Source organism: Trachemys scripta, chromosome 21 (genome assembly GCF_013100865.1).
Source record: "Trachemys scripta elegans isolate TJP31775 chromosome 21, CAS_Tse_1.0, whole genome shotgun sequence".
Taxonomy (NCBI): domain Eukaryota; kingdom Metazoa; phylum Chordata; order Testudines; family Emydidae; genus Trachemys; species Trachemys scripta.
This window is the reverse complement of record NC_048318.1, coordinates 12704684-12731178: the sequence shown is the minus strand read 5'-3', so window position 1 is coordinate 12731178 and position 26495 is coordinate 12704684. Positions and strand designations below refer to the sequence as shown.

The 26495-nt window shown below is 55.4% G+C and overlaps 1 protein-coding gene across 1 annotated transcript in view; it reads right to left on the bottom strand.

Annotated features, from left to right (window-relative positions):
• USP2 (ubiquitin specific peptidase 2) overlaps positions 1 to 26495 on the bottom strand; it is a gene marked incomplete in the record, with an annotated part of 62408 nt that overhangs the window by 26263 nt on the left and 9650 nt on the right. The window contains 2 exon segments of the mRNA XM_034754407.1: positions 6043 to 6093; positions 25561 to 26342. Of these exon segments, the coding sequence (XP_034610298.1) occupies positions 6043 to 6093; positions 25561 to 26301 (792 nt within the window).

Sequence of the window (26495 nt, the reverse complement as noted above, 5' to 3'; positions counted from 1 at the left end):
GCGGCAGGCAATCGAACTTCTGGGTTCGATTTATCGCGTCTTGTCTGGATGCGATAAATCGAACCCAGAAGTGCTCCCCGTCGACTCCGGTAATCCTGCTCGGCGCGAGGAGTACACGGAGTCGACGGGGGAGCCTGCCTGCCGCGTCTGGACCGCGGTAAGTTTGAACTAAGGTACGTCGACTTCAGCTACGTTATTCACGTAGCTGAAGTTGTGTACCTTAGTTCGAATTGGGGGGTTAGTGTAGACCAGACCTTATCCTCCTTCCCAAATGGGAATAGCTATACTGGTATAAGGCACCTTTATATCAACATAACTGCAAATACACTAGAGGTTGTACTGCTTTAACTATACTGCTATAATTAAAGTGGTACAATTTTATATGTATTCAGGATCATAGTCATTGCCATAACTGATCAGACCAGGGGTCCATTTAGTCCCATATCCTGCCTCCCACAGCAGCCTGTACCAGGTGCTGGAGAGGAAGGTGTACGAAAGCTTGAAGGGAACAATTATGCACCTACACTTAGGGGAAGGTTCTTCCTGGCCTCTTTCAGCTACAGGTTGTTTTATGCTCCAAAGTGAGAAGATTTCTATCCTTTCTGTTTATGGATTCTCTCTCCCCTGTTTTCTCCCAGGCTCTGCTACTAACTCACTGAGTGATCTTGGGCAAGTAACTTCATTTCTCTGTACCTCAATCCCCCCATCTATAAAATGGGGATAATATTCTCTTACTCTCACAGGGATGTAAGGATATCAGGTGCTTTGAGATCCTCAGATTAAAGGTGCTACAGAAATGCTGTTTTATTCCATATTAAATATTATGATGATTATTATGATTGATGAAAGAGGAACAGGAGTATTTGTGGCACCTTAGAGACTAACACATTTATTAGAGCATAAGCTTCCGTGGACTACAGCCCACATCCGAAGAAGTGGGCTGTAGTCCACGAAAGCTTATGCTCTAATAAATTTGTTAGTCTCTAAGGTGCCACAAGTACTCCTGTTCTTCTTTTTGCGGATACAGACTAACACGGCTGTTACTCAGACACTTTATTAATGTAACTTCATAAGTAAATGTTTATGAAAACATTCATTCATAAAACCAGTTACCCCAATAACTGGCTAATTGACAATTAAGATGCTTGTTAAGAGCCATAGCTGTTCAGCCAGTTGCCCTTGTAAGTTTCACTGTCAATCCAATTCCTGCTTAAATCACTGAGACTTGCACTGTTTCAGTATTGTAACTTCTGCTCCTTGTTTCCCATTCACACACTTGCCTACAGTGTAACCTCTGTTTGCCATATTGTAATTCAAACCCCATTTTAAAACACTTACTCCATTTAGTAAGGGCTTGCTGCAACCTTCATTTTTGCAAAACCCTGCTGTAATCTTATTCATCTAGTTTGATGTGTGAATGAGCTATGTATGGGTAATGGATTCAACCTCCAATGCCAGCCTGTCCTGATGAAATAGAGTTCAAACACCAACGGCTGAAGATGCAGACAACAGCCCTAACAAAGTAAGAAGAGTCCACCCTAAAGAAAAGAAGGAAGATCAAAGCCAGGTCCGAGGCTGACAGTCCCATCTGCAATTGAAAGGTGATCAAACACACCGAACCCAGAAGCAGCGTGACACAGCAAGACCTATAGACTCTGGATTCAAACTAAAGCCTACAAAAAGGATGGGTGAGATGGAAGACTTTGGAGGGCAACTTTCTGCTGCCAACATGGGAGGGCAGACCCAGCCTTTCCTTGTGCCTGGCTTTCCTGGCCAGTTAGCCGCCACAAGCTACGAACCCAAGTTGCAAAATCAAGCCACGGACTCAGCCTATGTTCAGGACTGGTAACTATATACAGCAGCTGCAGAGTGTCTGATAGGGGTGTAGGTGGGTATTGGTCATAATAAATATGGCATCTTTGTCTTGCCCCCAAAACAATCCTTTGTAGCTTTGTCTGCATAATAAGGGGGCTCAGGGGGTTGGGGTGCAGGAGGGTTTCGGGCTCTGGGCTGGCGCCGCTTACCTGGAGCAGCTCCGGGGTGGCAGCCTCACTCAGTGAGGCTAAGGCAGGCTCCCTGACCCCACGCTGCTCCAGGAAGCAGCCGGCACCATGTCCCTGGGGGGGGGGGGGGGGGGGGGGGGGGGGGGGGAGAGGCAGAGGACTCAGTCCACTGCCCTTGCATGTGGGTACCTCTCCCATGGGCTGCAGTTTCCCATTCCCAGCCAATGGGAGCTTCTGGGGAAGGTACCTACAGGCAAGGGCAGCGCACGGAGCTCTCTGCCCCTGCTCCCCCAGGGGCTGCAGGGACATGGTGTGGACTGCTTCTGGGAGCAGCGCTGGGTCCATGGCACCACGGAGGTGGCAATCCTGTGGGCTGGATCCAGCTCACGGACTGTAGTTTACCCACCCCTGTTCTAAGGAACAGAAGGAGTAAAAACAGCAGAATAAAGACAATTGACTTCAAGAAGGCAGATTTCACCAAACTTGGAGAATTGGTGGGTAAGATCCCATGGGAAGAAAGTCTAAGGGGAAAGAGTTTAGCAGAGTTGGCAGTTTATTAAAGACATTATTAAGGGCACAAGCGCAGACTACCCCATGCATAGGAAGTATAGCAAGAGACCACCCTGGGTTAACCAGGAGATTTTTCTGACAAACTCAAAAAAGCATCATACAGAAAGTGCACACTAGGTCAAATTATGAAGGAGGAATATAAAAACACAAACCGGTAGGGACAATTGGAAAACCAAGGCAGAAACAGAGATTAAACTAGCTAGGGCCATAGAAGGTAACAAGAAAACATAGTACAAATTCATTACAGCAGTGGTTTTACACTGTTGTTCCAAAGGGGTCTGCACCTCCATTCAAAAATTTTTAGGGATCTGCGGTTGAAACCCACTGCATTACGAGCATGAGGAAGACCAAGGAATGGGTAGGCCCATTACTCACCGAGGAGGGAAAGGCAATAACAGTAAACACAGCTGTGGCCAAAATGTTATGCCCTTTTGTTTCAGTTTTTCATCAAAATGGCTAGAGATTGGCCAACTAACATAGTGAACATCACTGTACATGCAGTAGGATCTGAGGCTAAAATAGGGTAAGAACTAGTTAAGAATTACTTAAACAAGTTGGGGTGGGTGGGTGTGGTTTGTGTGGTGTGTGGTTTATTTTTTTTTTTTTTTTTTTTTTGGCAGGTAGGCAGTCCTAATGAAATACATCCTAGAATACTTAAGAAGTGGCTGAAGTGATATCTGAGCCATTAGCAATTATCTTTGAGATCTCATGGAGGACAGGAAAGATCCCAGAAGACTAGAAGATAATCAATGTAGTACCTATTTGAAAAAAAAAAAAAAAAAAGGGGGGGGGTGGAGGACAACTCAGGGAATTAGAGACCACTCATCTTAAATTTGGTATACCTCTACCCCGATATAACGCTGTCCTCAGGAGCCAAAAAATGTTACTGCATTATAGGTGAAATCATGTTATATCAAACTTGCTTTGATCTGCCAGAGTGCATGGCACAGCCCTGTTCCCCACCCCCAGACCACTGCTTTACCACATTCTATCCAAATTTGTTTTATTGGGTTAGAGGTGTACTTGTAAAGATAACGGAGCAAATAGCTACAAATTGATTCTTTGATTACCTCGAAGAGAAGGTAATGGTCAACATAAATTTGTTAAGAACAAATCATGTCAATCAACTACTATCCTTTGACAGGGTAACAAGCATTGTGGATGTGGGGAAACAGGATGTGTGATAAATCTTGACTTCAGTAAGGCTTTTGATACTATCTCACATGAGCGTCTTATAAACAAACTAAGGAAATATAGCCCAGATGAACCTGCTATAAGGTAGGTGCACAACAGTTGGATAACAATATTCAGACTAGTTATCAGTGGGTCATAGTCAAGCTAGAAGGGCATATTGAGCAGGGCTCAGTGCGGGGTCCAGTTCTAAACAATATCTTCATAAATGATTTGGAAAATGGCATAGAGAGTACACTTATAAAGTTTGTAGTTGATACTATGTTGGGAGGGGTTGCAAGCCCTTTGGAGGACAGGATTCAAATTCAAAATGATCTGGACAAACTGGAGAAATGGTCTGAAATAAATAGGATGAAATTCAATAAAGACAAATGCAAAGTACTACATTTAGGAAGGAATAATCAATAGCACAAATACAGCCTGGAAAGGAGAACTGCAGAAAAGGAACTAGGGATTATTGTGGATCCCAAACTAAATATGAGTGAACGGTGTACCACTGTTGCAAAAACAAGCAAACATGATTCTGGGATCTATAAGTAGGAGAGTTTGTAAACAAGACACGGGGAAATAATTCTTCCGCTCCACTCAGCACTGTTAAGGCCTCAGCTGGAGTACTGTGTCCAATTCTAGGTACCACATTTCAGGAAAGGTGCAGACAAAATTGGAGAAAGTCCAGAGGAGAGCAACAAAAATGATTAAATGTCTAGAAAAGTTGACCTACCAGGAAAGATTGAAAAAAATTGAGTTTGTTTAGTCTGGAGAAGAGAAGACTGAGGGGAGAGATAAGTACATAAAAAATTGTTATAAAGAGGAGGATAATGACTTGTTCTCCTTACCCATTAAGGACAGGATAAGAAGCAATGGGCTTAAATTGCAGCAAGGGAGATTTAAGGGCGGTTAAGCACTGGAACAAATTACCTAGGGAGGTTATGAAGAGCAGGTTACATACACCTGTGAGGGATGATAATACTTAGTTCTGCCTCAGCACAGGGGAATGGACTAGATGACCTATCAAGGTCCCTTCCAGTTCTACATGTCCATGGTTTCTATGTGCAGGGCATCTCAGCATCACTCAGTGGCCGGCTCCAATCCAAACTGGGGCAGCGGGAACAGAAAGCTGCTCCCATCGGATAGTGGCTGGGTTGTCTGGGATTGGTGGGGTGAGTTCCCCCTGAATGGAGGGTGTCCACCTGCCAACACCTTCCTGCACCTGTTGGCAGTCTCAGCAGAGGGCCCTGCTGCCCTGGCACTGAAGAGCATCAGATAGGCAAGCGACAGGCCCCCGGCCCGACTCAGGGGTAGGATGTGGGAAGTCAGGGTGCCCATCGGCCTGTGGTGAGTGCTACTTGTACAGCGGAGAACTTACAGCGAGCTCTCTGTAAGAAAAATATGACCGAATGCTGAGGCTGGGGGATGGGGCAGGGCCCTTTCACGCAGGTGGGGCCCCGTCACCACCTCTAAAGCCAATTAAATGGGGCTGAGAGCCAGGCACACCCAGTGCCACAGCTGGGCAAGCAGCGTGGGGTGGCTTTACTACTGGCCCCAGCCCAAATTAATGATGCTGCTCCTGGCACCCGCTGATGAGCTACAGGGGAAGGAAGTTTCCAAACAGGCCCTTTCCCCTGGGGTCAATGCCTCCCCAGCGAGGAGAAGGGAAAGCCCTGAGAGCAGGCACTGGGGTGCTCATTCCATTGGGGCGGGTGCTAGGGATCCCTGGGGGTAGGTACTGGGGAACTCCAGGCTCTCAGCTCGTGGGTGGGGGACTGCCTGCTGTCGCTTGGGGTTCCTCTTTCTATGGGTGTGTGGTGCGGAAGTGAGGGGCTGGCCCAGCGCTGGGGGAAGCTGCTCGGCGATGCTGCTGCCGTCGGAAGCGGTTACAGAAGAGCTGTGCGGTGGGTGGGGCAGGCTGGGGAACCGCTGGCAGAGCCAGGAAGGGAGTTCCTAGCATTAGCACAGTCTTTCCTGAGCAGGAACTGAGAAGGCCCTCTGCAGATCAGGGGCATGAGTCAGGGTGGTGGGTGGGGCTGGGCGCCAGCCCCTTGGGTAATGCACATCGGGGAAGGGCGGCAGTGGCTTGGTGTGGGTGGGGGACAGGGACTGGGTGCAGGAGCCTGACAAACCAGTCCAGCGGTCAGGGCTCCCTAGCAGTGCAACAGCCACATCGGGGGCCATGTCTCCAGGGTGACCCCAGCGAGCGTGTGGGGATGGGGTATGGCGTGAGGGGACCCTTGCCCTGGGAGGGAACCCAGCAGAGAGATGCTGCGGGGAAGGGACTCACCGTATTTCCAAGGTTACGGAGGCCGGTCAGACCCTGTACCGTCTTGGAGTTCTGCAAAGAAAGAGCACCGGGGGCAGATCAATGGCGGCTCTCAGGCAGTCAGTCTAAAACCCCTGGCAGACACAGTGGAGAGCAGTGACTGGAGAGCTGGGGGGCCATGCCCTCTTGCCCCTCTGCCTGTCTGAGCATCCATGTGACGATCTAGGCTAGGAGTAAACCAACAGGCAGCTTTCTACAGATGCTCATTGACTCCTGCATCTCCACAGCCTCCCCAGGGCACAGGCCAGTGTCACTATGTCCATGTTACAGATGGGGAAACTGAGGCCCCAGGCAGGGCAGACACCTGGCCAAGGCCACATGGCCAGGCAGAACAGGGAAGGAGACCCAGGAATCTGGACTTCTTGTTCTTTGCTCAGGGTACGCCTCCCATTTAAAACAATACTTCAAAGACCACCTCCTGCTGAGTCTGGGGAGCATTCCTAGCACCCACACTTCCACCCTCGAGGTGGGACTTTAGCCCTCATGGCAGCATGACCTGGGCCCTTCCTCCCAGTGGTCATTAGGGATCCAAGTGCCAGAACACCCCGGGGGACCACGCAGGTATAGGAGCTTGGCTGAGTGAGCAGTGTCCCCCTCTAGTGGTTGGTGAACATACAGGGTAACAGCCTACTACTGCTATCTCCTAGTGGAGTTTCTCCTGCAACTTGACTGGCAGAGGCCTGTGCGTTTGGACCTACGTTCATTCCCAGCTAACAGTAGGGTGAGGGGTCGTTACATGAAGAGCTGAGGATGTTAACTGCCCCAATGGCCGCACAGAGACCCCAGGAGAAACACTCCAGCCTGCAGCGGGGTGAGCCATGGAAGGTAGAGCATCCGCCCTCCCCTTAAAAGCACTGCCTGTGCCGCTGTTCACCCCCATGCCCACGCAGACTGCTGCAGCTATGGCTGGCGGAGATGGGTCAGAACCGGAACCATCCCCCCACCTCCACCCTGGGCTTGGGGGGCTCAGATTAAATGGGACCTGACTCAGCTCCTCAGAGGAGCATGGCCAAGCTGAGCTCAGCAGCTTCTCCTGAGCTCTCAGAGCCTTCCCCTTCCTCCAGCCCTTGGGAACCAGGAGGGGACGGGGCCTGTGAGAGGAACAGTGCTGCCCCACAGAGCCCATCCTGCCCTGCCCCCAGCCTGGCGCTGCCTTGGCGAGGGGCGGGGACAGGCTGGTGAGGGGCGGGGGAACTCGGGCTTTCTCCCTGGAGCTCATTAATTCAGGATTCCTCAGACTCTTGCTGCGAGGGCACAGTCCAGAGATTCCCTCAGACATAAAGCCTGGCCCTGGGCTCAAAGTCCCGGGCAGTCTTTTATCTCTCGCCTGTCTTCTCCCTCCCCCTTAGCACCAAGAACTCCGGGGAGCAGAGTTCTGTATGCCAGAGGCAAAGGCAATCCCCACACAGCTGATCTCTGGCCCCTGGATTTCCAATTGAGTGGATCCTTGGAGACCAGGATGGGGGTGGCTGGAACACACGGCCGCCCAAAGAGATCCCCTCACTAGTCAGGAAGGATGGCCCAGTGGTTAGAAACACAGATTCCCAGCTCTGCCTCAAACTACTGGTGTGACCTTGACCAGGTCCCTGGGAGTGTGTCCGCACTGTGGCGGGAGGGAACCCCCGCGGCTTGGGTGTGCCCGAACTGTGGCGGGGAGCAGGCCCCCCAGCCCGGTGTGTCAGCACTGCAGCAGGGAGTGAGAGAGTTTAAAGGGGATTCCTTGGTCGTGCCGGGCTGTTGCTGAAGGACCAGTGAGTGCAGTGGGACTGAGAGAAGCCCAAGGGAAGGAACTTAAATAGCAACCAGTCTGAGCCATCGCCTTTCTTATTGGTTAACAGCTCTGTCATTCTGTGAGACCCAACGGGAAGCATGCCCCTGTTCCAGCCTGAAAGCGGAAAGTAACAGCGGTCGGGGGGAGGGTTGTTTGGGGCCCCAGCCTGCTGACCCCCTGCAGTGTAGCCGGATGAGGGGACGGGAAGCCAGGACTCCGGGGAATCTGTTGCTGAGCCATAACCCCACTGGGACTGACACCATAAGCGCGTAGGAGACAAACTCATTGTGCGGCTCAGCAGCAGTGCAGCCGGCACGGACAGAGGGCGGCCATGCCCAGAGAGCCCTGGGCAGGGGTTGGGGGGATGCCCATTGCCTGTAATACTGAACTAGGATGTGAAAGCAGCTTTCTGTCACTATTTTCACCCAGTTCAGGCAGCCGGAAGAGCCCCACTCAGCATGAAACGCTCCATCTGGGAGAGCCTCAGGCAACCAGACCTTTGGAACTCCATCTATCTAGCTCAGGGGTAGGCAACCTATGGCACGTGTGCCGAAGGCAGCACGCGAGCTGATTTTCAGTGGCACTCACACTGCCCAGGTCCTGGCCACCCGTCCAGGGGACTCTGCATTTTAATTTAATTTTAAACGAAGTTTCTTAAACATTTTAAAAACCTTATTTACTTTACATACAACACTAATTTAGTTATATATTATAGACTTCTAGAAAGAGCCCTTCTAAAAACATTAAAATGTATGAATGGCAGGCGAAACCTTAAATCAGAATGAATAAATGAAGACTCGGCACACCACTTCTGAAAGGTTGCCAACCCCTGATCTAGCTAAAGTACACTCACCGAACTGCAAGCCAGCTTGGTTCAGCACGGCAGCCGACTCTGCCAGTCTCCCTGCCGCCCAGAGCGACAGCACTGTGAGCTTCCTCACAGCAGTGTCCCGACACTGCCAGCCAGAGTGACAGCGCTGTGATATGCCTCACAGCAGTGCCCCGACACTGCCAGCCAGAGTGACAGCGCTGTGGTGTGCCTGACAGCAGTGCCCTGACACTGCCAGTCAGAGTGACGTGCTGTGANCGCTGTGGTGTGCCTGACAGCAGTGCCCTGACACTGCCAGTCAGAGTGACGTGCTGTGAGCTTCCACACAACAGTGCCCCGACATTGCCAGCCAGAGTGACAACGCTGTGATGTGCCTCACAGCAGTGCCCTGACTATCAGCTAGGAAAGGCAATGTGAGCTTGCTCCAACTAGTAGGTCTCCAATGGCAAGGGCTCCCTTCCAACAATACCCTGTCACTGCCAGCTAGGACAGCCGGAGCCGGGAGGCATCTCATGCAAAGCGCAGAGACAAGTGACAGACCCCAGCAGCTGGGCAAGTTAAAACTGACACGCATCCTGGCCATGTTACCAGAAAGAACAAGAGAGCAGGGAAGGCAGAGAAATGGGCGGTGCTGGGACCAGGAGCACAAACCCATGGGAGCAGAGAACTATGGGATCGAACAGATGACGCAGACACATGGAGGGGAAAGGACTTGGCCAAGGCCACAGAGAGTCAGTGGCAGAACTGGGGATAGAACCCAGGAGTCCTGATTCCCTGCACTGCGCTCTAAGTGCTAGATACCACTCCATCTTGGGGCAGAGGCTAGAATCAGGAGCCTGGACTCCCATCCCTGTGCTCTCACCACTAGCCCAGCCTGCCCCGGCGGGCAGGAGGAGGCGTGCTGGAAGCCCAGGGGTGTGAGGTGTCGGAAGGGTGGGCTGTAGCTCTCCAGATGCTAGCAGCATGCAGTGCCCAGGGGATTAAGGAAGAGACTCTCACCCCCCACCCCAAGTGTGGCTTAATGTCAGTGACATTACCCCCTGAAGCAGCGAGAGGAAGGGGAAGGGGAGGGCGCTGTGCCAGCAGCTCTAAAATAGCAGCGGCTGGTGTGTGTGTGGGAGGCCCCAGCAACAGCCCAAAATAACCCAGCTACAATTACACATGCTGCTTAGTGACAGTGCGGGCGTCACAGCCCGAGTTCCCATAGGGAGCAGGGCCAGGTCATCCATGCCCAGGCCCTGCCCACTGCCCTGCAGGCCCTGCCCTGCTCACAACCAGGGCGACTGGGCAGGTGACGGTGGACCCTAATCTGATCCTCCTGAGCAAAGAGTCCCCCTGCCAGGGCTTCGGGAGCGGGGCCTGGCTGCCCCACATCAGTGCCCTGTCACTGTCAGCTGGGGGGCTGCAGTGATGTAAGCCTCCCCACAGCAGTACCCTGCCGGTCCCAGACACTCCTCACCCTGGCTCCGACCCTCTCTGCACACTTTAACCATCTCTCTTTCGGGACGATTCCTGCTCTGGCCCCGAAGCTCCCAGCAGAGCCAAGCAGCCCCTCGCGATTAGGCCTCAGGGATGGGCTGTCTAGTGAAGACGCTGCTACAGCTGGGGAAGCGAGGAATCTCCAGGTCTGGGCTCATCCCTGCCTCACACACTGTCCCCGGTGGATTGGGCTGGCTGGTTGTGCCCTCTCTCCCACCGCTGTGAGTGAGCCGAAGGTGGGTCAACAGCCCCCTGGGTAGCATGATAAAGGGGGACAAGCCCCAGGGCAGGATCCTCCTGGGGCCCTGCCCGAGGTCTGCTGTGGGGCTACCATGCAGGGAAGCACCAACAGGCGCGTCTTGCTACTTCAGAACCAAATGCTGAGAAATTGGCACAGCCGTCTAACTCGCACCGGAATCAGCTGCAGAAGACAGGCCAGGACATTGCCTGACATCCGTACACAGCTCTGCACAGGTAGTCCCCGTACCCTGCGAGCTTCCCCTCAGCAGTGCCCTGACTCAGTGGAAGCTGGGCACCTTGTGCAGAGCCCAGAAAGCAGTGACTGATCTGGCAGATGGTTATGGAAAAACTGACAAGTGGCCTCCTGGATTATCATATAGGAGAGAGGAGTGGGAGGGGCAGCGAAGAGGTGAGGGGGATGAGCGAAGGGAGCGAGGCATGCATGCTGGCTGCCTCGGGTCATTGTAACGCTGCAGGAATTCGGCTGGGTCTGTGCCCTTATCAAAAGGGACTGATGAAAGTGGCAGGGACGGGGGATCTCCCATCCTACAGCCACCAGGACCATATAAGCCCGTAGGTGGAGCCGCGGGGCCTGGACGTGTGCCCTGGGGAGGAGCTCAGGGGGTGACAGCCAGGGGGGAGCACAGACGGAGCTGATTTATCACCTAGAGTCTGGGCTGCTGGAAGGGCCCCCTGCCTAGTTGGGCCTCTCCCCACAGTCCCCTGAGGCCCCACTTTCCCCCCCATCAAGGTGCATTCCCCATAAAGCCCCTCCTGGCTCCTACTACCGACCATCCCCAGGGGCTGCCCAGGAATTTGTCTCCCTGAAATCACGTGGGCTGGCTTTGGCCAGTTTCCTCTCCCCTGGCTCTGCCCCTCAGCACAGGGGCTGGTGAGGCGGGACGTGGGTAGCAGAGGAGGGCGAGATGCAGAGGACAAGAAGGGAATGACCAGCCAAGAAGACTGGAAGGACAGGGCGAGGGCAGCAGGCTGCAGCTCTGGTTGGGGTAGCATAGGGCTGGTTCTCTCCGGCTCTCCGGCTCTCCGACTCTCCTTTGGGGCCCTGACATACGCCCAGCTTCCCCACGAGGTTCCCCGGCCGCATGGGCTGGAACTTGCTCCTCTAGTGCAGACTCAGGAACCAAGAGCACCCTGGGAGGCCAGTGCTGCTCCCTGGCCACGGGCAGGGAGCTTGCCCCCGGCGAGCGGCACTCGCACTGGGACGGGAGTAGCCGGCAGCCTCTCCCACAGCCAGCGCTCTGGCCCCACTCCCCACAGTGCCTCCTGCTGGGGAAAGGCCAGGTCCGGAGTAGCTGGGAGCTCCCCCCACAGCCCACGCTCCTGCCCACTCTGTATTGGGAGACAGACCACGGATGGAGCTGGAGCAGCTAATGTCCGTGTGCTGTCAGAGGGCAGCTTGGTGGAGATCAGCCGTTCCCCTGGAGTCCTGACCTGTGGCCCCCTTGGGCAGAGGCCTGATAATGGTGGAGAGTTATTGTACAGCATGCTCGCCTCCCCCATGATTTGATGCTGGTTAATCCCCCTCCCCAGCCCTGGACTTTATTTAGGACGTGGGCATGGCCCGGATGGGTGAAATCGAACTGAGGAGCATGGACAGCACAGGCAGAACACAAGATGTCCCCGCGCAGGGTTCGCTGGACTGGAGAGATCAGCCAGGACTGGCTCCCCTCTCTTGGCTGCGGGACGCTCCCCCACCCTCACCCCCGGTCCCTTTAGCCCCTCGGGTTTCCCTGCTGGAGCAGAACATGAGGTGCAGCGGCACCAGCAGCACACAGGGAGCCACATCAGGGCAGGCAACTCTTACATAAGCTCCTGCAGCCTCACGCCCCCTTTGCTCTCTCCATTCATCCCATCTAACAAAGGAATGAGCCTGCCCGGAGCCTCGGGTGCTGCGGCTCCTGCCCAGAGGGGCCCCCGGGGCGCCCAGCGGGACTCCTCACAGAACGGGCCAACCTCAGCCCTGCTTACACTTCACCTGGGGCCAATATGGCCCAGGATTCTGCTTGTACGAAAGGGGACACTGAGGCACAAGGAAGGGGGAAGAGACTTAGCCAGGATCACACAGTGAGTCAGAGGTGGGAAAAGAACCCAGAAGTCTGGACTCCCACTTCCTCCCTGCCCTGGCCACTAGACCCCGCTCCCATCCCAGAGCCAGGGACAGAACCCAGGAGTCCTGACTCCCAGTTCCTCCTGGCACTAGCCATTAGACAATACTTCCTCTCCCAACCAAAGCCAGAGGAAACTGACAAAATTCTTTTCTGATCCACTGACTAGCTAGCCTGCAGCCATCACAAACCCACAGCGGGGCTGATGTCCCAGCGCAATAGACCCTCATCCCCCTGACAGCACCCTGCTCCGGGTCAGTCCTGAGCAGGGGCAGGTCTGGAGAGTGCAAGGGCAGTTACAGGCGCATTAGCATTCAAGGAAGGTCTGAGCCCTTTGGGATCAGCCGCAGGTGCACAGTGGTTCTCCTCCCAGGCTACCTGTTGGCATCACAGATAAGACCGAGAGGGCCAGCCCTGTTGGACGTGACAGCCCTGCTCTTTGCCAAGTTAGGCGAGTATCCCCACTCAGTTATGGGGTAGGGGGAGGCTGGGACACAGAGCACAGCAAGTCTGGGGCAGAGCCAGGAAAAGAACCCAGGAGTCCTGGCAGGCGCTTGCTGATCTCACTACTAATCCACCCTGCCTCTCACCCGCACAACAGACCTGGCAAGGGCAGCCCACAGAGCCTAGGCTCTGGGTGGCAGACCCAGCACTGCCAGCGCACCAAATGGGGGTGGGTGCAGGAGAGGGCGCCCTGACCCCGACAGCATTTAACACCATGCCAAGCAGGGGCATTGCCGGGAGCCGGGGAGCCTCCCCTATCCCCTGCCAAAGCTAAGTCGCAGGGCAGTGCCCGTGGGGGACGCAGGCCACCCCCCCGAAGACAGGGCAACACGGGACAGGGGTTCTCTCTACCTTGGTCCTGTTGAGAAGGAGCCCCACGAAGGTGGAGACCACCAGGGATCCCGGCATGGAGGTCCTGCCGGGGCGCAGCTCCTTGTGCAAGCCGGGGAAAGCGGGGGGCTCCTCGGGCATGGTGACGGTGTAGGAATTCCGCATGCTGCCCGGCTCCCGGAGTCAGAGCCCGGGCATTGGGCGGGGGGCTGCGTGCTGTCGGGGGGAGGCAGCTTCGGGGAGATCCCCGGTGTCCTGGGCGTGGAAAGTTTGTGCTGCAGCCAGGGGCGCTCCCTACCCCGCCGGCTTGGGCACGGATCCGCACTGCCAGGGCCAGGAACCTGCCCTGCGCCCCCAGCGCTGCGCTCCCCTCTCCGGCTCCCGGCTGCTTGCAAACTCCGCCGGCTGCCTGGCTCTCCACCCCGGCCCGGCCCCGCGCTCGCTCGGCTCCGCCTGGCCCCCGCCGCTCCGTGCAAGACGAGCTGCTGACGGCACCTGGAGGGCTCTGACATCAAGACGGGGGAGGCGCATAGCGCTGGCTCCGGCGGCCCACGCCGCCACAGGACGGGAAGGGGTAGCCGAGGGGGGCACGCGTGGGGCGGCTCTGCAGGGCAACGCACAGCGTCATAGCAACCCCGGGGGGATTGGGGCCCACGCGTGCCGGGCTGCAGCCCTGTCAGGCCACGGCGGATGGACTGTGAAACTGCTACAAGGGGCGGAAAAGGTGGCTTCGGCTGCCGGCCGGCTGAGAAACCCCTGCGCTGCATGCTGACCAAGAGTGGCTCCTTGTCTGTCCGTCTCCAGCTCCTCTCTCCTGTTTTAGCCTTTGCTCGGAAGCTCTCCAGAGCAGGGACTGTCTTTTTGTTCTGTGCTTGTACAGCGCGGAGCACAAGGGGCCACAAGTGGAGCTCCCCTCAGATAAAGACACAATGACCTGGTTTAAACCAGCGGCTTTCAGCCTTTCCAGACTAGGGGACCCCTTTCAGGAGTCTGATTTGTCTTGTGTCTCCCCAAGTTACACCTCACTTAAAAACTACTTGCTTACAAAATTAGACATGAAAATACAAAAGTGTCACAGCACACTAGTACTGGAAAATTGCGTATGTTTTCATTTTTACTATGTAATTACAAAATAAATCAACTGGAACATAAATATTGTACTTACATTTCAGTGGATAGTACACAGGGCAGCATAAACCAGTCGTTCTCTATATGAAATTTTAGTTTGTATTGACTCTTCTATAACTTTTACTGTAGCCTGTTGTAAAACTAGGCAAATATCTAGATGAGTTGATGTACCCTCTGCAAGACCTCGGAGAACCTTTAGGGGTACAGGTACCCCTGGTTGAGAACCACTGGTTTAGTCTATGTAATTGTCAGAGTTTAACGCCGGACTTAGAGTAATTTTGCCAGCGTTAGGAAATACAGAGTTTGCTGACACGGGAAAGTGGCCCTGATATAACTTAAAGTGTGACTTTAAACCATTTAGTTAAACTGGTGCCAAGGGCCATGTGGATCTTATTAGGATTTAACGGAGGCTTAGTGCAGTTTAGTTTACGTCCGTTAGGAACGGGCTGAAGTGAACCCCAAAGAAGTCCCTCTTCTATTGGGCACTCAGCTTTTTGCACTCGTTTAACTAGACAGGTTGAAAAGCTGATTCGGGCTAGTCTGGTGCAACTTTTCCATGTAGAGAAGTCTTACAAGGAGCAAGTTAAAGTGACAGACCGGATATAAGAGTGTCCACACAGAGGTTTATCATTGGATTGAACTGAATTGCTATTTCTCAGCACATTTTGTACATTTTTTGGCCTCAATATTTTTTTTTGTAATTATTTTCTAATTTTCTCTTTCTTTTCTCCCTGCACTAGTAGGAAACAAACCCCAACCCGAAGACTCCTGCTATTGTGAGTCCCTTTTTAATGGTCACTGAACCTGTGATTCAGAAATAAAACTGTAATATTGCCTCCAGCATGTTCCTGTACCACTGTCCTCTGCTGGATTCAATCAGAACTGCACAGCAGTGTGCCATAGGGCCAATACTGCTTATAGTGAATGGGGATTCTCCTTCGGCTCAGAAAGATGGGCCTGAGCTAGCGGGAGAAACTGGCTTCCATCTTGGCTTCTAGTGTGCACTTCCAACTGGCCACAAATTTGCTGCACTTAGCGCTTGGGCAACACTGGGCTCAATCCTGAAGCCGTTATTCAAGCAAAACTCCTGCAGGCCCAGCTGGGAGCTCTGGTTAAGCAAAAACAAGAGGTACAAGCTCTCATCTGAGCTGTGTGTAAGGAGCCTATGACTATGGTATCCCACGAGAGCCGACTGTGAGGCAGGTAAATGTTATTAGCCCCAGTTCAAATCTGGGGAAACTGAGGCACGGAGCGGAACAGTGGCTTGCCTGAGTTTCTGCAGCGAAGGCAGCAGCAGAGCTGGGCAGAGAACCCAGGTGTCCTGACTCCGGGGGCAGGTTCAGGCAACACAGCTCTCTCCATCACAGAAATACAGTTCTGCGTCAGTCTGTTAACTGACTGGCTGCCAGGCTGGTGGTCTGATAGATAGCACAAGGGGCTGCAGTGACATAAGAATGCCATGTATCAGGTGTCTTTACCTTCTGCTCTGGGTAAATTTCCATTATTAGCCTCAGCATGTTTTCCTCCTGGGTATTTGGAAGAACACACTGACAGCTTCTGCCCAGCACAAACTGGCTTCCAAGCCTCCAGCTGACACTCCAAGCAGCGCGGCTCACGTGAGCGGCCCAGGTCCAGCACGCAGGCCGTCCTCCTAATAACCACATTGGGTGAAGCACAGAAGCCACCCCCCTCCAATCACCCCACTCCGGGAGTCAGGGATAGGAGAGGCCCTGGGCGGGTGTTATTTTAATGCTAATTGCTCCAAAACCAAGGTAGCCTCCCCCAGCCCCAGAGTGAGGCTTCTGCAGAGATATTCTGAGGGAGCTAACTATAGGTTGGAGGGTGAGAGGAGGACACTATTTCTGGCAGCTTTAAAAATACTCAAGGCAGCGCCTTAGATTTTCTCATCAAAGTGTGACAGTCATTTCATTTAACACTGTGTGTGTATATACACACACACACACACACACACACACACACACAGAGTATACTGTACACAGGCACATACGCAACGTGGACGCAAATGCCTACCCGCGCTCCCAACTCACAGCTTACGTTGTATACATACACACACACACAATGCATACGCAACGGCCTGCACTCTGTACCCCCTGTATGTAGGCTTGGCAGAGTTCAATTCTTTTTCCATCATTTCAGTGGTACTGTCAGTTTCTTTTTAAACTTTTAAAATGTTGTACCTGTTTCCATTGTCAAAGTTGCGGGAAGTTATGGGGAGGGGAACAATAAGTATTGTATGACAGTTGACGCTGGGTTTCAAAAAAATCTGTCCATTTCAATTACTACAGATTGAAATGTATTTTCATCGGTTTGGGCGTGTGTGGAGAAATCAATGTTTACCAACAAAAATCTAATCCTTCCAAGCTTAATATACTGTGTACACCCCCCCCACATGTACACATGCAGTGTACACACATTCACACGCACAGTATATAGACACACACACTATATACACACAAACTGACTACACAGAAAGCAGGGCCGGCTCCAAGGTTTTTGCCGCCCCAAGCAGCCACCCCTCCCCAGGCAAAACAAAAAACAAACAAAAAAGCCGCGATCGCGATCTGCGGCACTTCGGCAGGAGGTCCTTCGCTCCGAGCAGGAGTGAGGGACCCTCTACCAGCTGAATTGCCACCGAAGAGCCGGAGGTGCCGCCCCTCTCTGGTGTGGCTGCCCCAAGCACCTGCTTGGTAAGCTGGTGCCAGCCCTGACAGGAAGACCCACACAAACAAAAGTGTATCCTGTGTACACACACACACGGTCACCGAGAAGACCAGGTCAAACCCAGCCATGCAACATGAAGCCAGGCTCCTAAGGATTCCTGTGACAGAGGGTCCACCCTAGCAGGACTGTGTGTGCAGCGTGATACCAAAGCTGGAGCACACCCACACTAATACAGACTGGCAGATCACGCACTAGACATGGAAAATGGGAGACGGCGCAAAGCCAGAGGACAGCGACCGTGCAACCAACGAGCCAGGGGTGAGATCCGAAGAGAGGGGCTGCACGGCTGGGGGAGGCTGCGTGGCGGAGTGGCCTGTCACCTGCTCAGGTGAGCACAGAGCGGGGGACGAATCCCAGACCCCCCGAGATGGCCGGTGCAGGGAGCCCAGTCAGTGGAAGCTCTATTCACTCCCCAGGCAGCTGGTTCACCCTCAAACTCCCTGGCGATGTTCCCATGAGGGCATCAGGGTGTGTGTGTGTGGGGAAGGGACGGCAGATACTCTCCAAGCAGCCCCAGAAAGCAGGGGGCACGCATGCCCCAGCTTTGCCCTCCAGGCCACGCTCAGGAGGTCATCCAGTTGTCTCTTGGCCACCCAAGTGTTTTCTCTGCCCTCCCAAGGGCAGAGGGTTTGCCTGGTAGTGCCAAGCCCGCCCTCCCCTCTGGCCAGCTCAGGCCTCCCGGTCTAGATGCTCTTGCCTCTGTTGTGTTACGCAGGCCCAGAGAGCACTGACCCCCAAGTCGGGCCGGAGTCACACAACGGCGCTCTGGGAACCATTCCGGGCAGGTGGAGCCCAGGGGCCAGGCTGCTCCGGCTCAGCAGGTCCCACAACATGACAGGGGTCATTATGGGATGGAGCACCTGGGGGTGAACCCTTTACCCTCCTGGCCCCAACTCACACCGTGCAAACTCCCATTGCCAGGCAACTGCCTACTCTGCCAGCAGCTCTGCAATGAGCCATCAGCTGCAGGGACAGTCCAAGGCCAGAACCAAGGGGCAACACCCACCCCCTTCCCCTCAGCTTGGGGCCAGTTCCCCTCCAGACCCAGGTCCGAATGGACCCGTCTCCCATCCCAGCAATGCAAAGAACAAGTCAGGAAAGAGACACCACAAACCTGGCTCAGGGGCTGGGGAATAGGACATGTGCCCTTTCCCCTCTAGCGGGCACCGAGTCCAATCTGGTTACAGGTGGGGAGGACTGGCTGGCTTGGGCGGGTGGGGCACGGGATACGGGACCCTTCCCCTCCAGGACACTGGTTCCAGTCTGGCCCCAGGTCAGTCGCGGATGAAAGTTGTTACTCACTGCAGGGGACAACCTGTGCTGAGCAGAGCAGCCACTGGACCCCATGGTTTCATGCTGCCCCATCCCCCCAGCCCCCGGGGGTACACGAGGGCTTGCCATGTCCCTCGCTGCCAGTGGGGTAACAGGAGCTAGGGTCATAACCACACAGCTGTGGTGGAATCCAGAGAGAGGCCCCTGCGAGTCAGCTGACGACAGGCTTCCCAGAAGCCGGGTTATTGATAGAACGCAGCAGGGCTCTGTGTGATCCCAGAGGGGAGCAGAACCCACAGCCCCAGGAGCTGTCACAGAGGGCAAGGCGGGGCAGGCACCATGCTGAACCCATCGTCCCCACTGTCCCAGGGCTTGGTGCAGCTCCCCAGCAGTGACCTTCCCGGCAGAGGATGCCAAGAGCCAGCTAGCAGTAAAAGGCCAATGGGTTCAGGCACTGGCTGCAGGCCAGTCCCAGGAGCTGGTTGGGACGGAAGCGTGAGTGGCTGGCGGCAATTTTATGGGTGGCTGCAGCCACCGGATACTCAGTTCACCCGATGTTCTGGGCAGTTAATGGGGCCGCACAAGTCCGGGAGCTCTACCAACACAGCTGGGAAGCAAAGGGTGCCCTGCCAACCCGCCCCCTCCGGGGGAGCTCACTGACTGCCTTGCCCTTTCGCCCAAGACTCCCAGAGCACCGAAAGGACGTTCGTTCAAGAAGCTTCACAGCTGGGGTCTGATTGTTGTCCCCAGTGGCAAGGTAAACTGAGGCACAGAGCACTGCAATCACATGGTGAAGGGCAGCAATCAAGACTAGAACTCCGGAGTCCAGACTGCTTTACCACTAGATAACGCTCCTTTCCAGAAACAAGAACAAGATCTGGAAGCCCTGACTCCCATTCCTCCTGCTCTAGCCATTAGATACTACTCCCCTTCCATCGCCAGGAACCGAACTCCCAGATTCTTGCTCCAATAACTCCTGTGATCTTGCTTTCCACCACCCAACATCCTAAGTGGCCCAGGCCGAGGTTGAGGGGGAAACAGTCCAGGGACCGGGTAGCCAAGGGAGCGCAGCTTCAAAGACGCAACGGCTCCAAAGTGACCGCAAGTAACCGGCATGACCCACGCCTCCTGGTTAATGGAGCAGAACCGATCGGAGACCTGGATCAGCGGCCTCTCCTACCCCTCTCCACCGCTTCCGGCGCTTTGTGTTTGTGGTTTAATTATTTTTTATGATTTTGCTTCTGGGCTCGGAAAAAAAAAGAAGACTGGAAAACAGCAGAGAACATTAAACTGCCAGTGAGGACCATAACTTCCAGCCAGGACAGCTGCCCCCACACTGCACCTCCTGATCCCCCCCACCCCGATTAGTACCATCAACACTGCCATCACGCCTACGCCCCCAAACCTAGAACTGGGCACAACTTTTGATTAAAACTTTTTTGGGTGAAAAATGAAGATTTGGGTCGACCTAAACAGTCCACAACTTTGTGTCGATTTCAGGATGTTGTTGCCATGGAAAAAAAAAAAAAAAAGTGAAAAAAAATTTCCAAAAAAGCCAGAGTGTTTTGACTTTTCGATTCAAAACAACCTTCACTTTTTTTTAATATATTAAAAATGGGGGGGAGGGAAATAAAGCCCAACATCAAAATTAAAAAAAAAAAAAAGTTTTTTGATTCATGGAAAATTTCATTTTCGATTCAACTTGAAACGATTTCCCCCTGGTTTTTCAGATTTGCCGGTGAACGGAAAAATCCATTGCTCATACAACTGTAACCGAAACCCTGCCGCGCTAGGAGAGGCTCTGACACATCGCCGGAGGTGGGCCAGGGTCCGGGCTAAGGTCACCATTAAGAACATACTAGGTGTTTTGTTAGAACACAGTAAACACTAAGGCACTGCCTGGGAAAAGCCAACTGGGATCACAGAGAGGGAGAAAAGACAGACTTCTCCTGCCCACTATGCCTGTGTCTATGAAAAAGCCGAGCTGTCTGCGGGGAACGTAACCCCATTCCAGGCCCCGGGGAGGAGCTGGGAACGGCCTACCTGCAGAGCGCAGCGAATGGGGAATCTCACTGTCGGCGGAGGACAACTGATGGGGGGCCTGCAGGGGACCCAGTCAGGCCTCTGAACCCCCCTCCCAGTAAATGATCCCGCACAGGGAGGGGAGAGGCCCCCACGGCTGCCGGATTGTGTGTCACACCACATGGACGGTGGTGGCAGGCGTGAGGCCTGATGGCTAACGAGATGGGGATGGCAGGGTCCCGAGAGACAGGTAGGTCAGTGCCACATGTAATCCGTACCCCGTGGTTTGGAGTCAAATCCCGTCATTGCAAGGAGGGGAACCCAGAGCCCTACGCTGCCCATGCGTTTCTGTTGGGGAAGCAGAAGGACTGGCATTGCCAGAGCCCGGGAACCTAGCACAGCCTACTGAGCCAGGAGTTCAGACTTCCCTGCCCTCTGTTCTAGCCATCAGAGCAAGTGGCTGCAGCCGGGCAGACACCGCAATGCTGCTGTGTGTGAGATGTGTTTGGAATGGTGGTGGTGGTGGCGGCGGGGGGATGACACCTAATACTTCTCCCCCCACCAGCCATGAGTATAATGGGAGCTACAGAGCTGCCGGGGAGAGGGAGAGCTGGGTGCGTGCGGTGACAGATCAGACAGACACTGCTCCTGACTCTCTGCTACCTTGTCTTGTCACTGCCACCTGCTCTGCACAAACCCACCCTGCCCTGGCAGCACTGAAGCCCCCACGCGCCAGTGTCAGCGATTACTGGAGCCGGTAGACCCAGACCCAAGTGCTCTGCAACGCATCCAGCCCCAGCAGGATCCGCGCTCCCCCACCCCCCGGCAGACAGTCCGCGTGCGGCCACGTGTTGGAGCCTGCAGGGAGGAGACTAGAGCCTGGCGTCAGGATTTGCCTTCCCTGCAAATTGGCCAGCGGCTCCTCCCAGCGCTGGTCATGTCTGGCTGCACCCCCTCCCGTCCTGCCCCATAGCTGAGGCCAGGAGTTCTGAACTGCTCCCAGCTACAAGGGGGTGGGGAACATGGTACAGGAGAGGATAAATAATCGGCTTTTATGCTCCCAAGGGCCTCACAGGTGATAAACGCAAGGATCCCTCACCTACTGCTGAATGCAGCTGTCTCTGGGGTGGAGCATGGAGGGAGGGCATGTAGGATTTTGCCTGAGAATCACAGGGAAAACCTGTGGCTCTCTCACAAAGCTGCACCGTGGCATCTTTAACGCAAGGAGCAGGGTTTTGACGTGCTGGCCCCCGAGTCCTGCACAGGGAGGGGGCTTTGTGTGATTTCCTGGGGAGGAGAAGGGCCAAGCTGGCCCTGCCAGGGTTCGCCCCTGTGGTTCCAGGGAAGCTGGGGAAGCCGTCCCCTCTGGGAGAAGGGCAGTAAGAGAGAGGGCGAGAGCTGAAACAAGAGAGAAAGTAATGGTGGGAAAGTCTCAGACAGAGACAGGAGGATTAAGGAGGGGTTAAGCCTGTTATGTAAGGTTCTGCCTGGCAGGGACCTGCCAGCGAGGGCTGGAGAGAACTTGCCCCAACTCCGCTCCCCAAGCCAGGCTCCTTCACATGGCAAGACGGGGTCAGCTGGGGAGAAGAGGAAGAAGCTGGAGCAGGGTCTGTGCATGCCAGGGAACTGCACAGATCAGGGCAGGCAGCCCACGGGCACAGCCCCTTGCCCTCTAGCGAGGCTTAGCCTCAGCCCAAGGCAGGGAAAGGGCCGATCCCAGCTGAGCACGGTGCCAGTGGGCAACGAGCAGATGTCCCAGCACATAACAGGCAGGCACTGAGCCACCCGGCTGCAGACTCACCCACCAGGACTCTGAAACCTGACCCCTTGGCTCTGCAGCCCCACGGATGGACGGAGGGGCCCTGTGCGTGCCTGACTCCTGCCTTGGCCATACCGCAGCCAGTTCCTTCCTGGTTGGTTGGGGAGGAAGGGCAGAGAGGGATAGAAAAAGCGACCAAGGGGCTGAGACGAGATCTTGGAATGAAATCCAAGTGGAAAATTACCAGCCTGGTCCGATGCGCTCACACGATGGGCTGTGGGCGTGGGAGGCTCAGCCCTGGGCTGGGGCTTTGGGGACACGATGTCTCTGATCTGTACCCAGGGTATGAAATGCTCCACTGCCCACTTCATAGGTCATCAGAAACCAGCAGCCAGGGAAATGCCACCGAAGGCTGCTGCACTCTCCCTGGCTAAAAAGCCCCTTGCCTAATGGTGCCACTGAACAGATCCATTGTCCCATGCAGCCCAGGGCATCCAGCCGAGGCGTCTCAGCAGAGAGGAAAGGGACTGGATGTTCCCAGTGATGGTCACATGGAAACAGGCCCGTGGAGAGAAATTTGGGTCTTCGGTACATCGTGTTTGCTTCCTATTTCACTTAATTTACATGGATGTTACAAATGTTCCGGGGCACCCCTGAGCTTGGGGCCCCAGTACAACTGTCCACCCATTCTCCCTCTCATCAGCCCTGCATGGGAACCCTGTTGTCCAGCCCAGGTGCCCAGCCCCGAGGCCCCTGGGATAAGTAGGGCACAGGGGTGCGGTTGGGTTCTGGGAACAGGACCGTGTCCCCATCGCGTATGGTACAGTAAGTGACACACACTGAACCAGCAGCCCCAGATGGGTGTCTCCAGCTGCAAGCGCTGCCCGGTCTGGGTGATGTCACCGGAGCGCCTTTCGCCAGCAGGGCTGATGTGGGTCATTCGTGACAGCAAAGATTGTGCCAGGGGTGGGAGGGAGGGTAGAGGCAGCAGGTGCAGGTGTGGTGCAAATATCTCACATGCAGTCCTGCCCGGCAGCATCCCCTGCTACGCCAGCCCTTGGCATCCCACGCACAGCTCTGCCAATGCCCCTCCCGCCTGACCTGCCCTCTCCCCAGCCTGCTGGGACCACCGCTCCAGAGCCGGCAGTCTAGGCGGCGTCCCATGCACCCAGAAACTGGCAGCACAGACCCGCTATGGGCGGGATGATTAAGGGGTTGTTGCGATGGCACAAGGATGCAGCATCAGGGGAGCTGATGCCCCCCCGGGAGCAGCGGGAGGGGATGGGTTTGACCCCCTAGCTGTCACAGGGCAACCACAGGGCGAGGATGTCTGGGAAACAGGACTCCTGGGAAAACCCAGCCCTGCACAGCCTAGGCCAGAGGGGGAGGCTTGGATTGCCCCTAATTAGGTTGCTGTGTCCATCTCGCGTTCTCTCCCAGGCTCCAATCCCCAGAGCTTACATAACAGTTATACTTGTTTAATGTCAGCTTTGGCGCGCACACACACACACACACACACACACACACACACACAGGCAGCTGAGAAGCAGCTCAGGGCACACCTAGAAATCTCTGTCTCGGGAGTACGTCACAGCAAGAACCCAGTGTTCCCTCTCTGCCCTGCCTCTTCCCAGGGATCTGTGCACGGGGAGGGCGAGTGAACCAAACGTCTGCACACAGGCATGGTGTGTGTGTGTGTGTGTGTGTGTATGTGCACGACTGTGGAAGCTTACGTACGTGTGAGCGTGTATGTTTGCATGCACAGTTTTGTGCTCTTGCTTGTGTGTCGGCATGAGCATGTGCACGCATGTGCATTCATGTATGTTCACGAGTGCGTGCGCATTCACGTGTAGGTGCGTGCATGTCAACCTGCCTAACGCAAGCACTCAGCAGGGCACGGGGAATCGGGCTCAGCAGAGGATCCGATGGATTCTCTCCATTCCGTTAGCAGACCCTAAGGCACCAGGGGCTGCCAGCTAGAAATCCCTGCCAGGGTCTGGGCCGTGTGTGACGTGCAGACAGATTTCATGCAGGAAGCAGGTGCCCTATCACAGATCACAGTTGCCCCAAGCGGTCTCTGTGCCCTGGGATGGAGCCCACAGACCTCAGGTCCCACCCCGGAGCCATGGGCTGAGTCCTTCCCGTGGGTGATGAGAACCAGATCAAAGGATTGAACGGGGTGGGGGCATTGCTGTCAAGGCGCCTCCCCCACCCCGTCTTCCCCCATGGGTGCAAACCCCTCCTCACTTTGAGTGAGCAAGAGATGCTGTGAGCAGACCCCAGCCCGAGTCCTCACTGGGATGAATCAATCCTGCCCATTCCCTCTACTACTGGAGGGGACAAGACACACGAGGGGGCATCAAGTGGTTTAAAGCCCAAAGGCACCGCAAATCCAGCCCACCCCTCTCCCGAGAGAATGTGAATCTGGGAGGTGCAGCTTGGGATCAGGGACTCCCCACGCTGCCCCCCATAGACAGGGGAGCCCCGTCTCTATGCACTGCCCATTCAGTCCTTAGCCTCACTGCCCAGACTGACAGTAAGGGGGCCGGGCAGTGCCAGCAGTGAGGTGGTTTCAGTGATAGGAACTCGACAGAGCTGCTGACCTCACCGCACACGGGGGTATTTGTGCAATGTCCTTGCACCATTTGATACCAATCACCTAGCTCTTCTCTAGCACGTTCATCAGCAGATCTCAACGCACTTTACCACTGGGGTTGGGATCATTCTTCCCAAGGCACGGGGAGGTTAAAGTGACTTGCCCAAGGTCTCCGAGCAGGCCAGCAGCAGAGCCCCAGCGTTCTACCCACCAAGCCACACCACCCACCTGAGCCAGGGCCGGCTGGAGAACGCAGTTCGCAGAGACGCAGTGTGGATCAGCCATGGGCAGGAGGACGTTTTGTTCCAGCCCCATCAGCGAGTCCAGCCTGGCTCACACCCAGTCCGCTGCATGACTATGGGGTTGTATCACCCCGAGTTGCCACCCCATAGCTATGGGCTGAGCTGGGAGTGGGGCATGCACAGCATTTGGCTCCAGGTGTGGCTTCTCCCCAGAATCTGTGGGGCTCAGGTTTGGGGAGGGGGACACCTATGAAGCTTGGATCAGGGGGTGGATTTGGTTCAGACTGTTCTATTCCCAACACCTCACCTGTTCTTCCACCTGTGCCCCACGGGCAGCCACTCTCCTCCCTGTCCCTGCTCCCCATCAGCAGCCCTGCAAGGTTACTCGCCCTCACCCCCAAACACACGAGATCCCCCGCGCCGAGCCGGCAACACCTACCGAGGGGTCCCTGGCTGGAGAGTCCGTCCGGCTCTCGCTCCTCTCCCATGGCTGGCTGGGGCAGCGGCTGCTGGGCCGGAACATAGAGGTGATCACTTCTTGGGTGGGACTGCGGGGGTAGCCGGGGGTACGGCTGCCCTTCCTGCTGCAGGACTCCAGGTACTCCTTGACGTACTCGGAGCGGCTGGCGGCCTGATACAGGCTCTGCAGGGCGCAGAGCTCCTGGCGGTTGCGGGCAAGGAGCGGGGTGCGGGTGGGTGAGTCCAGGCGGTAGGGTTCGGAGGCGTGCAGCCCGGCGAACTCCCGTGCCAGGTCCGAGTGGCTGCTGGACTTCTTGCGGCTGAGCGTGGACGGTGTCGCCATGTAGCTGGTGGGGCTGATGGACGTACTGGTGTAGGCGTAGCATGCTCCCCCGCTCAGGCCCCCGCTGCCCAGAGGCCTGGCTAGTGTGTGGCCATAGCCGGGGCTCAGCCTGATGCCAGACTCTGGGCGCAGCGCCAGCCGGCCCGCGTCGTAGCTACTGGTCGGGGAGGCGCCCGAGGTCCGCAGCCGGCTGGAGGCCAAGTAGCTGCTGGGGGGGCTCGGCTTGAAGCTGATCCTGTCCTTGTCCGGGTACGAAGCGGTGAAGCTGGAGCCGTAGGAGGAGTAGGAGCCGTAGCTGGTGGGGGATTTACTGTAGGAGGCGACGGGGTAGCGGGAGGTGTCTCCATAGCGCTTCAGCGGGGAGGAGAGCTGGGACATCCTGGAGACTGGGGCTCCGGGGGCACCGCTGGTGGCATTGACTGCAAAGCAAGAACACAGAGGGCACCTTGAGTTCCTGCCCCAATGGGCACCCACCCCAACATGCTGCACACAGCCTGACCCAGGCTTGGAAGCTGGGGGGCTGGACTCCCTGTCCTGGCGACAGACAGGGGCTAGAGACCTGGGATCTCTCC